Source organism: Xenopus laevis, chromosome 7L (assembly GCF_017654675.1).
Source record: "Xenopus laevis strain J_2021 chromosome 7L, Xenopus_laevis_v10.1, whole genome shotgun sequence".
NCBI classification, from domain to species: domain Eukaryota; kingdom Metazoa; phylum Chordata; class Amphibia; order Anura; family Pipidae; genus Xenopus; species Xenopus laevis.
The window spans coordinates 36713523-36728788 of record NC_054383.1 but is presented as its reverse complement, the minus strand read 5'-3'; the positions used below and the strand labels follow the sequence as shown (position 1 = coordinate 36728788).

The 15266-nt window shown below is 39.0% G+C and overlaps 1 protein-coding gene across 11 annotated transcripts in view; it reads left to right on the top strand.

Moving 5' to 3' along the window:
• sorbs1.L (sorbin and SH3 domain containing 1 L homeolog) overlaps positions 1-15266 on the top strand; it is a 96846-nt gene that overhangs the window by 31983 nt on the left and 49597 nt on the right. For all 11 annotated transcript variants that reach the window (XM_041568787.1, XM_041568788.1, XM_041568785.1 and 8 more), the window contains 5 exons: positions 1457-1629; positions 2074-2137; positions 8608-8661; positions 9229-9358; positions 11255-11369. In XM_041568787.1, coding sequence (XP_041424721.1) covers positions 1457-1629; positions 2074-2137; positions 8608-8661; positions 9229-9358; positions 11255-11369 — 536 coding nt within the window. The remainder of the gene's footprint in view (positions 1-1456; positions 1630-2073; positions 2138-8607; positions 8662-9228; positions 9359-11254; positions 11370-15266) is intronic.

The following is a 15266-nucleotide window of genomic DNA, read 5'->3' as shown; positions in this document are numbered from 1 at the left end:
TGAAGAATTGTTTGTTTATATGGGACAATGTGATGTTTTGTAGCTGTCTGAAAATCAGTTCTACATAATGGATCCTATACCTTTATTAGGATATTAGGAATCCTCTGTACAAAAGCACTCCGCCTTTAGCCCTGTGCCCATTGCCAAAAAAACGAGAAACTCGCTTCAGGCAGCAGTGCCCTTAGAGTTACCATGGGCAGCAAAAAGCTGAAATTTGGAATTTTGGCTCTTCTAAAAAGTGCCAGGGGGTGAGGGGGAAGCATCGACTTGGCCACGTCAGGGTGGCACTGAGCCATGAAACAGCCCTGCTAGTGCCTTTATATGTTAGAGGAATTCCTGCATGTTTTATAGTAGAAGGTACAAAATATTAGCTAATGGTGCAATTTATACTGATTTTATACTGAACAGTACAGATAGGTAAAAGCCTCTGACAGGGTATCTAGACAATCATTGGCTGCTTCTGATTTAGACGCTTCTGTCAAATCACATGTGGCCATGCACTGAAATACCCAGCCCCTGTGAATGAGAGCTTTTCAGATAGTGAGTCAGCGAAAACTAACTGTGGGCCTGTGTTCTCTACTGGGTCAGAAACCTGTGGAATACTGAAAGCTGTCAGTTTTCAAATAGAAAAGCCCCTGTTTCCCAACTCGGGGGGTGTGCTTTTGCTTGGGTAGTCAGATGAGGTGCAGGCATCTATACCGTTACATTTTTTTTATTTTTTACCTAATACAGAGATCTGACTCCTCAGTGATGTCAGTTCTGTGTTAAGATGGTGGATACACTGACCAACTCCGTATGGTATCCGGCCAATCAGCCCGCATGCTAAATGGTTGAATTCTGTACGTGCAGCCATACATTTAATTTTAGAACTGTCCAACAGAGGACTGTTTATCTGATCTTCAGCAGTCTAAAGTGCTGCAAGAACATTTACTTGCCTACACTAACCTAGGATCTGAAAGCCAATTCATTTTGTTAGTGAAGTGCCTGCTGCAACAGTTTGTAGAATTATATCTTACAACAGATCATAACTGCTGACTGAAAACACGTATTGCTTATAACAATGTGGTAGTTGTTTCCTGAAAGCTATGATATCAGGTGAATTCTATTAGTCTATAAAAGAGTACACATGTTTTTAGGAAGCAAACTATAAATCTTGATTATAATAAACATATACCTTTATTATAATGTTCCTGATACATGTCTTTTGGAAATTCCGTTGGCTCAATCTGGAGACCACTGGATCAGAAAATTGGGTTAGGTAAAACAGAAGTGAATATTTTTTGTGGATTCCACAATTAAATATAAAAAATTCTTAGGAAGGCCTTATTTTTCCAATATATGTGTATGTGTTTTAAATGTATTGTGTATTATATTCATATTCTGAGCTATAGAAAGCATGTGTGAGTACAGCGCTGGACGAACCAGGTTTTCATGCTTACAATTTGGAAATTTCCAGAACCTGTAGTAATTAGATCTGATGATGAAAAGCTGGAGCCATTAGCTGCACAGGAGAAGAAATGGCAGGATGATACTCAGAGATTGAAGCCAACCATGGATTACACGAGAAGAGACACCCGAAGTCCTCAGTTTACAGGAGACTCAGTGGATGAAATAGGCATACCCCTTCGGGTAAGGATGCCCTCCTTCTTTATTATGTGTGTGTGCATTATAATACTCTGAGATGGATTTGCATAGCAAAGGGGCAAGTGAAATATCTGAAGTGAAGGGGTAGGCTTTTTTTTGGGAAAACCAGTATTGCACCATAAAATAGAGTGCAGATTGGGTGTGCACATCCAGTATATTAGTATCTGCATTTGCTGGGTCTATCTGTATTGAGGTTAGTATCTGTATGTTGGTTACTTATCTGTATCTTTGTATCCGTTTTATTTCCAAGTAAGTGCGCTGTGTGCTAGCTTGTAAGTATCTGTGTCAGTGATCTTAGATTCAGTTGTGTAAAGAGAGCAGCTTTAACCCATCCTCTGCCACACCTGTAAACGGAGGTAGTGATAACAATATATATTTCAGAAGCTTAATATTTGAAAAGGATTTAAGGTAATTTTTTTTTTTTAATAGAACACTGAAAGGTCAAAGGATTGGTACAAGACAATGTTCAAACAGATTCACCGGCTTAATAAAGGTAATTTTTCCTAATTCCGCATTTTTTCTGCCTCTGGTTGTTGATCGTAATTACCTGTATCAAGCAGGGCTACATCTCTATATTCTCCAGTTTAAATGACAATTCCTTCCACCCTGGCTCTATCTTTACAAATATGACAAAATGAAAATTGGAAAGCAGCCACAGTAGGGTGCTAAGATGACTGTTTATAAAACATTGGGGCTTTTCTCATGTGGGATAAAACACAGTTACCAGATATGTGCATTTGATATATCCATGAATAGTTAGTGTACACATACATACCCTGAATATGATCTTATATACCACAAAGTATATAAAAAGAAAGCTTTGTAACCCAACCTCCGGCCAGAGATACTTTTCCCCTCATCGCTACTTTACCCATTTCTGAACCCTCTGTGCATGTTTATTCCTCGACACCAGACAATGTTCATATATTTTTAAACGGTTAGTTCCTTTTTATCTCAAGCTATGTTCCATTCATGTATATAGGACACTAATCTCAAGAGAGAAGCCATCATTTCTGAGATCTGGCATATTCCCTTAACGGTTACAGAATCATTTCATTGGGTTAATTCTTGTTTTCACTTTTTTATTGAATTTCTACTAAACCGTATAATAGGAGGATGTTGCTTGTGACATGAAGAAAACATACTAGTTCTCAACATATTTATATTTGTGGGCAGATACCTAACAAAAATGTACTGGTTACACAATCTATATATTTGGATTCCCAGAAAAGAACCATTCTTTAACCATTTCAAAAGAATCCAGACTATGCAAACTCTCAGACCCAAACCAAGGGTATTCTTACAAAATTGGTCTTCCCATTGCTGCTATAACAGCCTCTACTTGAATGGGAATCACTTCCAGTAGTTTTTTTTAACATTGTTGGTGGGATTTGCTTCCATTCATCCACAAGATCATTAATAAATTGGGGTGCTGACGATTAGGTTCAAGCCTGGTTTGCAGTCCTCTTTCCAATTCATCCCACAGGTATTCATTTGGGTTCCAGTCATGGCATTCTGCAGGCTGGTTTTGAAAAATACGGAACTGTAAAGAATGCCCTGCATTTACTCACATACAAATCAGAGTACTAGTTATTGGGAGTTTTCTACTGTTTTACACTACGAACGCTTGCGACTCACATAGCGTATGCAATGGAAATAAGTTACATATTTTGCTGCCGGGACTTGGTCTTTTATATATAGTAACATAGGTAAAGAAAACACATTTAGGAGCAATGGTTTATTCTAAAAGTCTGTCTGTCTGTATTTGTATGAATCCATCCAGTATGACTCGTTCCAGGGCTGGTGAATTGTTCATTCATTCCTGTCCCCTTTGTGACTACCTACACAAATAGTTGCAGAATGGAGGCTGCCCGAACCACACCCAGTTAGCATGTCTAGAATAGGATTGAAAATACGCCATGGCATTTCAAGTACAGTGTGGCCCAAGTAGCCCTCCATAGGCACAATAACAAGTAAAATGTCTATAGTATCTTAAGAAGCACTTGTGTTATTTGCCAGAATCTATACTGACTACCAGTCTGGGCCTGCCAGTTAATATTATGAATATATGACATTTTGCTCTGCTGAGGGGTGATAATATCAAATGGTTGCAGTCCTGTGTAGTTTATGGTTGGTGCTGGAATACCATCCTCTATATGACAAATACAAAATAACATATGGATGTCTGAAATCTGCCCGTCATTTTATGTACTTTTTTATATATTCCCTATGTGTTTTTCCATCTGATTAGACTTTCCAGAAGAAAACCCTTATTTTCCCACTTATATATTTCCTGAGCTCCCTGAGGCCAAGCCCAAGATGCAAGGTACCTCTGGACTTGTCCTGGTGCATTTACATTATAAGCTTCCCTTTTATATTTATTTAATTTAGATTTACATTCTAGTGGCTCAGCTGTGGTGCTTTGATGTGTTCCGTCTAGACTTGCAGCTAAAGTTGATATTCTCAGAGTCCACTGCTTTTTATTTTTTTGCTGCAGAGCCCAATCCTTACACTCCTACATACCAGTTTCCTGTCTCCACTCCTAGTCCTAGCTCTGAAGGTACTGTTATTGAAAGGATGTAGATAATCTTTGCTGCACAAACATTGCCTTGAATGTTGGATTTTTCACTTCCAAATCTGTAACCAGTTTGTCTTTATCATGTTTGATGTAACAGGCGGGTGGGGTCTGAAAAGTGTATTTGCAGTGATGCTTTAAGCTTGTCTGTTAGTGTGCAGTAGTTGCCCAAAAACCCTGTATGATATGTAGAACAATCCATTACTCATCAAATGCTATTGAATTAAGTTTCCAAATATCTAGAAGGATTCAGGATCAACAGTAGTAGCCATCTAAACTGTGATCTGGCGTATAAGTCCAGTGCACGTTTGTACATAAAGTGGCAGTATACCACAGGTGAGCATCTCAAGTTGGACTTTTTGTGTGTTACATTGAGGTGTGAGCAATTGTTCACTGCTATTGGAAAATACAGCAAGTGAGTCTACTTTTTCATCAACCTGAAAAACATAAAATAGTAAAATAGAATCATTTCATCTACTGTGTGTGTGTATGTATATATATATATATATATATATATATATATATATATATATATATATATATATATATATAACCAGCAACTCATTATAATATGTAAACTTTAACCGTGGGTGATTTTGGGAAGAGTAGTTATATATATATATATATATATATATACACACATACAGTATATGCTGTATATATATAATATAACCGGTTATCTATGAAAGCACGGCATATAAGAAAAATTATATTTTATACTACCCAAGACATTCAATGCGTTTCAATCTACCTGGGACAGTCTTCAGGATGTAGAATCAGAAGTCAACACATAACTTAAATACCACACACACCATGTTTTTTCACGCCCCAAATGGTCACTAAAGTGCAAATATATAAGAAGTGCAACAATAAAATCCATCAATGTGTAAAAAAGTAACATTTCACGAGCATTACAAGTAGCAAATCATATAAATACATGTGAAACTGTGGACATTAGATCAATTCATTAACCAAGTGCATAAATTACAAATGATGTAAAATTTGTTGTACTAAACAATTGTGACCAGTGTTACATCAAGTGTAAGTGTATAAAACCAGATTAAAACTGTCAAATTATTGTTCCAACTTCACCTCTACCCAAAAAACATGGAGTGGACAAACTTTCATGTAATAACAGTGATGCATTAAATCCACTGTACCCCAAAATGATTAATGTAGTGGATAACCTTCAAATTTTCAGCAACCAAAGCCAATACCACCGAGCATGATACAGGAATACAGCACATAAAACATATTTAAAGCAATACCCCAAAATTATAATGTTAATTCCCATCCTAGAGATCCAATAAACGGATGGTAGCTCCACACTGAATAACATGCAAGTGAATACATAGTATTCAAGTTTCGAGGTGCCATTGTATCCAACAGTCGAATCCATTTGGTTTCTCTTTGTAATAAAAGTCTGTCACTGTCCCCACCCCTCCACAGTGGTGGGACATAATCGGCATACATCACAATGTTGGTAAACCATGTCTCTTAGCCAGGCAATGCTTCACCAGTGGTGTATCTGCTTTACCGGTAGTAAAGGCCGTTCATATACTGGATCAGTGAAAGCTCTGAATTAAGGAATGGCTGTCTCCTATAGACTCCATTTTGTCCAAACAATCAAAATTTTTAAAGACGAGTTCCTTTTTCTCTGTGATAATAAAACAGTAGCTTGTACTTGTACAACTAAGATATAATTAATCCTTATTGGAAGCAAAACTAGCCAGTTGGGTTTATTTAATGTTTAAATGATTTTCTTGTAGAAGATACAAATTATGGAAAAATCCATTATCTGGAAAAAAAACACCAGATCCAAAGCAATATATATATATATATATATATATATATATATATATATATATATATATATATATATATATATATATATATATATATATATATATATAGAGATATATAGAGATATATAGAGATATATAGAGATATATAGATAGATAGCTTTCCCTGCATTGCGGGGCCCCTACACACATTGTTTCCGGTCCGAGCAATCCTTCAAGTCGGGTGTAGATGATGGAAGGATCGTATTACTGCTAGTCTTGCCGTGTGAGGCACCTGCACTAGACATCCCTTGATGATTAAAGATTGGGGTATACTGTTCAAGCTGCTAAAATGCGATGCATTTATTGCCGTACTACCCCTAGAAAGCTAAATAATCTCGGCCCCTGTGATCTAAAGGTGCAAGCCTTTTATCTCCGATGTCCAGATGACCATATCCTTTGTCTACACAATGTACATTTCTGGGTGTCTATATGGACATTTGAATCAAACTTTGGTGACTTTTTGCACACCACTACAATGACTTTATGACTTTATTTTTTTGATTTTGATTTTTTTGACCTTTTAAATTTTTCATGTATTATGAATTTTTTTCCCTTTATATACATTTTTTATATATTCTATGAGGTTTCTTTCTTTTTTGCACATATCTTGCCTGATTAGTTATAGATCGTTAGATTTCTAGACAGGCTTGACACATTTCATATGTATACTTTACTGATTTAACACTAAATGTAATAACAGATAGCAACGACACTTGCAGGGTGAATACTATGTATTTAAATGGTTTGCTACAAATTTCTTTTTCCTTAAAATGTTTTCCTTAGAATGCACATTGTGTATTTAGGTTTATGGGTATTTTGGGACTCTAATAATGTAGATTCACATTAGATTTTGGCATAGCACTGATGGGTTAACGGCTAAGTTAATGGACATGTGATACAAGACTATACCTCATCTATATTTATACAATGAGAATTAGACCCTTTGCGAGCACCTGGTCCTCCTACCTGTATTTTAGTAAAGACAAATAGGATTTTTATTGCTATAGAGGGGTTCCTACGACAGACCTTTGATCTTGACTCAATTGTAGGTATTTGTAACATAAGTAACAGGTGGTTCTGTGGATTATAGAGAGTTACAATTATGACTAAGAATTGTTACAAATTATATTATTTTAATCTTATGGTTCGCCCAATAGGGGGTTTTAATATCAATTTTAATATCAATATAAATGTGGATATTGCTGTATTTATTTTTGCTAAATAATACCAAAATTTTTTTATATGTAATTTAACTATGTGACGCACAGTGATGATGATGATGACGTTAGCCAATTAAGTTCTTTTTCCCGCCATCATTGGTATATAATGCATTTTCTGATTACCTATTGTCACTTTGAGAAAGGCCTCGGAGAGGCCGAAACGTTAGTCGTTTAGTTAATAAAACATTTTGATTTCAATATAAGTCCTGAGAGTGCGGACCTTCTTTGTGGGATAGATATATATATATATATATATATATATATATATATATATATATAGCTGAATTATGTAGTGCTCCTCTCTATACTTTTACATATTCTATATTGGCTATATATTTGAATGTAACTTATAATGTAAAGAGTAAATGTAAAATGTACACAACCCTAAAGTCAGACCTGCTTTTCCTTCATGTTTTTGTGGATATTCAGACATAATTTGCATAGTAGTGTAAAGATATTATATTAAATTATTTTATATATAATTTTGCAGGAATGTGATCTTCCATAATGCTTACTCTTTCATTGTGTCCATTGGCTCCACTGAAACAGTGTCATAATAAATGATATAATGCTTGTCTTGGATTGTGGTGTTACAAATAATGTTTGCCCAAGTCTGAAGGTGGCCATAGACATATAGATCCGCTCTTTAGACACTCGCCTCAGGCGGCAGCGCCCCCCTGGTTACCAGGGGCGGCAAAAATGCCGCTCCTGGTAACTAAGAGCCGAATTTCCGGTTTTCAACCCGGAAATTCAGCTCTTCTAGTGCAGAGAGCGCAATTGTGCTCTCTGCACTAGCGTCGTGCAGCGACTCGACCCCCCCCCAGCGCAGAAAATGTGAGCGCCATGAGGAGGGGTCGGGGCGGCAACGGAAGGCCGCCTCAGGCAGCATAAAGGCGCGGATCGGCGCTGGTTATGGGGAATTGATGCTTGTGGTAGATACAGAACTCCTTGTTCTGCGGTCTGTTATAGGGAAGTTTTACTTGGAATGAGTCAAGCAAATCTATATTTACACGTAAAGGAGTGTCTCTCTTTAGTCAGTCCGGCAGGGTGTGACCCAGTAGATGCTACATGTACAAAGCAAACCAATTAATGTCCTTGTCAGAGTAATACTTGTGCTTGTGGTCAAAACATGTCAACACCATAGCATGACCTCAGCCTCGGGGCCTTTACACTACACTGTGCTTAGAAGTTACTTCCTTACAAAGAGCCCATTGTGTGGTGATTGCTTTGTTATATCTGCCTTTGCAGTGATATTTGCCTTCTAATTATCTTGTACTCAGTGAACCCCCAAAGCATCTGATTCAATGCTATGTTTCTTTTGCAGATGATGAATCAGACTCCTACCCATCCTATGGACGCCATTCATATTTGGAGGATGGTGAGTTAATCTGGTCATAATGCATCTGTTCCAGGGAGAGTCACACAGTACTTCTCAAGCTGATGTTCTCTAAACATTTATATGTTCTTTTGGCTATCTCCATATAGTACACAAGAATTATACATTCAAAAAATTGTCTTCTATTATTGTCTTCTATTGGTCATGTATGGCCATGTTATCTTCCTCTTAAATCTGCAAATGTTATATAGAAAGAGAGAGAGAAAATTGTTAAGACACAGTGCACTGAGTTTTAATAAAATGTGCATGCAGATCTGCTGCCCCCCCCCCTCTTGGATGGCTTAACTGATGCATAACAAATAAGAAATAGTTTATTATAGCTTTCAAAATTCCCCAAACCCAGACTTTTAGGGCAGGCTAATCTGTCTCATCACATTAACTTATAGAGATGCATACTCTGATCTGCCCAAAACTCCACTCAGTTTCTGGTAAGCCCCACTGTTTTAGGTGCCCAGGCCCACAAATCCAAGTACAAGCTATTTTATTCATATAACCCATTTGCTTACTGATAGCCTCTCAATAATCGGTCGTCCCAATATCCTTTTTAAGCCAAACCACAAGCTGGGGTGCCTCGTTCCAAGAGTGAGATGGATAATATCGATATTGAACAGAACATGCGGAGATCAGTTACTCTCCCTTTGCCAGCACGCTCCTCTTCCTTGAAACCAAGTCATGAAAGGTAAGTTATTAATATTAGTCTTTGGCTGTAGTAAGTCACACTAGTACTTTATTTATTGGCTTAACATCCCCGATTATACTCATTGTAGGATGCCGTTTCCCTCGCTGGGTCCATCACAGGTGAATGTGTGTAGAAATGCCCATGTTTAATAGGCCTTAGGGTGATGGCACACTAGGAGATTAGTCAGCCACAGTCAATCTCCTGAAAATGCTTTCCCACCAGCAATAATATAAATCCCCGGTGGGGAAACATATGCATTGCTTCAGGAGGCAACTTTTGGCTACTTCAGAAAGCCGAGACAATTTTGCATATTTTAGTTTAATCTTTAATTATTGCTGGTAGGAAGGAAACCAGGACAAACAAGGGAAAGTTGTACTCATCACTTATTTCTAAAACCATTAGGCGGGGGTGCAATGAGGCTGTGACCACAAAATACATATAGACAAATACAAAAAGTCCTCTACACTCAACCCATTATCAATATATTTAAGAGATTGAGACATTTTGGCATACAACTACTAAAAAATGCCTTACTCTTTAAATAAAAAAGGGACTGTTTGTCCATATATTGCAATATATTTAAGCTGTCCAACTACGTCAAAGTCATCCCATATCTGGCCAGTCCTACACTCAAATTGCATCTGATTCATTAAGTATTCTATTTCTTTATTATACATTTTACAAAGGAACTAAGTTTTACCTGCAACTTACTTGCTGCTTTCAAAGTAAAACTCCCAAACTTGGCTGCCCTTTTATTAGACACCAGTGTGATAACCTGACTATAGCTGGGAAGGAAGGAAACCAGGGACATTTGGTGAACAGTGGTAGCGCAGATTTATTCCGTTTCAGTATAAATGCAGATGAACAATAACTGATCTTGCTTTACCTTTGGCAACACCGTCTCTGATGCTAAAACCTGTGCCACGAAGCACCAGGGTTTCTTCAGTTGTTTGCCAGAAAGTGACACGAGTCCTGGAGAATGGATTCCAACAATGCAGCTTTAAAAGTGACAATAACTTTTTTAGAAGTGATGACCATATTCATTCAACTGATTTTATTAGCTGGTACCCGCAGGAACAGACAACCAACACTGGGTACACACAGGACAGAATGAAACACATTCATTGCTGTATGGAACACATGAGACTACCCTTTACAGCAGCTTCATGATGAATTATGTATGTATATTTATCCTTACAGGGGTGACTTGTTGTACTAGCACTCCTATCAAACTTGTTGATGCCCTTCAGCAGCTGGAGGGCTGTAGACTACAGATTCCTAAAATATTTGGTAATTAAAAAGTTTAACGTCATTATGACATTTACCAAGAACAATTACTGGACAAGCAAGGTCTCTTTTGTGGGAAAGAGCAGAGGGCAAATGCTGTTTTAGTCCTGTCCCAAATGTGCTTCTAATGTTTAGTGCTTGTGTTTGAAATGGAATTTAAGCCAAACTATGATTTGTGTACACAGAGGGATACAGAACCCAATACATATGTGGTGTGTGTGTGTCTGTGTAGAAGAACACTAACAGGCACACACAGGGTTAAGTACAGCCCAGCTCCTCCTTGTCTTTATCAAGTTAATTCTATCCAGGGACTGAAATGAGACACATCTGTACATCTTCTGCGCTCTGATGGAGAATTAGAAATAATTCAATATGTTCTCTAGGAAACTAAAAACTAAGTTCTATTTTTGTACCTATGATACACAAGCAAACTGCCATGAAAAAATAAAACGAGAGACATAAAATGCTCCCAATCTCCGGCAAATTTCCTGTTTAGAAAGGAAAGTGCCTGGACGGAGGATTAGTAACTCTGGAGCGTTTCTATCCAAAACATGCGTTTCCCTGGTAACAAGGAGGCAGGCTCATGTTAATTGCTTTCCTTGTCCTCAGGAATGACTGGGATCCACCAGACAAAAAGGTCGACACCAGAAAATACCGCGCTGAGCCAAGAAGCATTCATGAGTATCAGCCTGGGAAATCCTCCGCTCTTGCCAATGAGAAGATGGTAATGTATTTAAATACTGCCTCTGAATTCCAGCAGCTTAACATGTCTGTGCAATTCTTGGTTGATACAATCCTGTTACTAACAACGAGTTCACTAGTACAGATAAACACGAAGAGAGGAGGGGAAGGACTATGGATGGGGACGTGTAAGTACTGGATGTTGGACAAAACCCATCTGCAGTTAGAATACCTTATATATGAGGGATGCCCAGGTCCTAGCAGTTACATACTATGTCTCACTGCATGGAAAAGGCTATAGGAAAATGCAGTGGATCTGGAAAAGTTAGTGAACATGACATGCCTAATCTAGCTAATTCTGCAGATGGGTTTTATCCGTTGTGCAGCACTCCATAGTTAAGCTTATGGTGTCGGAGACTGCAGATGGAAGAACACATTTTCCGCGACACTGTAAGATTTCATTGTAAATATCGTTGTATGTAAATGTCCCTGAGTAGTTTCCATAACTAGCAACTGAGAATCCTGACTTCAGCTACTAAAGTATTAATTACATGGGGGGGGGGGGTCTACCTGTTATGGGTTTTAATCTTCTCTTGTTACACTGCAAATCATGTTTCATTTAATCTACAGCTTCTTTATGGCTCATTGTACATCTTTAATGCTTTATAGATCTGAATTAGGATTACACTGTGTATTAACTGTTGGAGTGTGTCTGATTTAACTTTGCTTCTGTGTCGAAAACCCTGCCCTCATTTGCTTTGAGTACTGCTGCATCAAAGAGCTTGCAGTTTTTCCTCTGCCAGTTCCTTGAAAAAAACAAGTGTTAACTCTCTCCTACCGCCCTGATTTCCATGACCGAGTTTAACTCTTGAGTCTTTTGTGTTGGAGGAAATCTTGGAAACAAGACTCCTGAGCAGTATCTGTGTGTGATGTCAGTGAATTCCTTCCCTTTCTCGTTATGTAGAAATGTCTAATCCTTTCACTGTTGGTTGGTAATAACAGAATTAACTTTTATTGAGTCGGACAAGGAAACTTTGCAACCAGTTTCCTGTGTTTTTGTTGGGCAGGTGTCTAGAGTTACTGATACGAGATGTTTGTCTACACAAGAGAACGCTTTATACGTTACAGACAATGATAATGGCTTTAGGATTTTCTGAAAACTTGCTAAAAAGCATATTCTTTTTCACAAATAATATTGTGGCTATTATTCATTCATTGGACTGGAGTAATAATCTTGCTTTGCTTGCTCCCTAAAAGTTTCTTACCATGTATAATTCCCACATATCTAAATATATTTTTCAAAAAAATGTTTGTTTGTTTTCAGCGTAAAATATCTGTTAAACTGATCTTATAATAACACTTTTAAAAAGAAAAAGAGAGATGTGAAAATCACACATCATTGTTTTTCAAGTTAAGTGTTGCCTCCCACCCCACCCACAGCTCTTTTTGCCCAGGGGAATGCTGGGTATAGTAGGAACAGAGGCCAATGGTTCTTTTTCCAGGGAAATTGCTATGACATGTTACAGTTCGGGCATGTATGCTAAAAAAAAGGGCTGCATACCATGCACAAGCCTGTCAGCCTAAGACACAATAAATCACTTAAAAAGTTAGTGAACCCTTAGGGGCAAAGCATAATTATTGAGTTTAAAGAAATGATAGGATCCTAAGCTCTTGTGTTTTGCCCTAGTTCCATCTACAAAAGTGACATTATATATCCCCTGTAGATAAATTAGGGCTGCAGTTTTATTATTGTTCTGCTATGTTGTTGGAAGGTATCGGGGCAGATGTTTATTCTCTGGGTGGGTCACCAGTATTGGGATGGATGGCAGGGACGCCTTCAGAAATCACAGGGCCCTGTACAGCACAATCAGAGTCGGTGGGGGCCGGAAACTGCGCAAAATATTCTGGTCCCCGCCCCCAAGCCCCACCCCACAGTAAAAAAGCCAAACAGATATCAGTGCTGAAACAGTAACCCCCCTAAGTTATAAAAAAAATATTGGTTGCCAGCCCCCCCCCCCACTCCACATATTATAAAAAGCCACTGGAGATCAGGGGCCACCTGCAAGTAAAAAATAAATATTGATGGCCTGGGTGGGCTGGCCACCAATGTTTTTTTTTTAAATTTTAGGGCAGAGACACAAGCTCAGATTCGGGGAGATTAGTCGCCCAGCGACTAATATCCCCGAACTGCCTCCCGCCAGCTAGAATGTAAAACGCCGGCGGAATGGCACTCTGAGTGCTTCGTTTTATGAAGTCACCCAAGTTACCTTGTGAGGCAAATCGAGGCTGCTTCGGAATACGAAGCGCACCGATCCCACCAGCGATTTACATTTTAGCTGGCGGGAGGTTGTTTGGTCAGACTAGTCGCCCCGAAGAAGTGGAGAGTTGTCGCTAGTGTTGCCACCCGGCCGGTATTTTACCGGCCTAGCCGGTAAAACACCAGCCAAGGCCGGGGCCGGTATTACAAATTTACCGGCAATGTAGCTGCCGCTAAATCTGTAATACACCTAAAAAAAGCCTGTGGTCTGCCCCCAGCCTGCTCAAAACTAACTTTTTTTTCCTGGGCTTCTTGCCAAACACGCATTGGCTCCGCCCCTTTGATGTCACGACCCGCCCAGCCAATAGCGCATCATGGCCCGCCCCCTTTTAGCGTCACAGTCCGCCCTCTTTAGCATCACAACCCGCCCTTTTAACCCCGCCCGCTCCACCTGCCGGTGAAGATTTTTTAAAAAGGTGGCAACCCTAGTTGTCGCTGGGCAACTAATCTCCCTGAATCTGAAATTTTAAAAAATCGCTTGCCAGGGTCCCCATAAGTTTGGCTCTTAAGGGGGGCCCTGCCATGCCTCACTTTCTTGATTATCTAGGCCCCCCCTGCTGTCAACTTGCTGCAAAGTTTAGATGAGAGGACGGGAGCTCCAGTGCCTTCATTATTTTCATTCTATTCTCTGTACCCTCATTGGTCGATTAAGTTAAGTCCCGGTGAAGCTGCATTGGGATTGGATAGGCTGGAGGGGAAGTTCCTACTTCACCCATCCAATCCCTGTACAGCTTTACCAGGACTTAAACAACCAATGAGGGTACACGAGAGCTCCCGTCCTCTCTTCTAAACTGTGCAGCAGGCTGACAGCAAGAGGGCCGGCTAATTAAGTAAGTGAAGCATGGCTGGGCCCCCTAACACACAAAAATCAACAAAGCCCGGGCCCGGGGGGGGGGAATGCTGGGAAATATCAACCTCAGGCAGGTGGTAGCTACTGACCCTATATTAACTTGCCAACTCAGATTTAGTAAATGTCCTGTAGAAAACAAAGCATATTAGCATATTGAAATATTCAATAATATACAGAGCAACATGTTTAAATGTCTAAGCTACAATCTCTGCTTTTGCGCACTAACACCCCAGTCAGTTAACATAAGAGAGCAGCTATGGCCATTGCTTTACTGTACCACTGACATGAAACACAATAAACATTAGTGGTTTAGGTCAATGGGCGAAAAGAGTTCTAAACTTTGGTTTGTTACTTCTCACCTGAATAATCAGAGTGAACAGAAGTAACATAGTAAGTTAGGTTGAAAAAAGACATACGTCCATCAAGTTCAACCTGTTGACTCTATTTTAACCTGCCTAAGTGAACAGAAACCTGGCCATACTCTGGGCGGCTATGGCTGCCAGTTGGGTCATTCCAGACCCAGTTGGCAATGTATTGGCTTGTGTATGAAGCCAAAATGATTACACAATCTTACCAATATTTGGTCTATTATCGATCAGATATATTTTAGGCAGGTTTAAAAACCCTCTCTTGATTTAAAAACTTCGAATTTCGTACTATTTTTTGTGTAATTCGACCATCGAATAGGCCTAAATTCGACTTCGATTCGAAGTGGAAATACTTTGACTATTCAACCATTCGATAATTGAAGTACTGTCTCTTTAAAAAAGTTC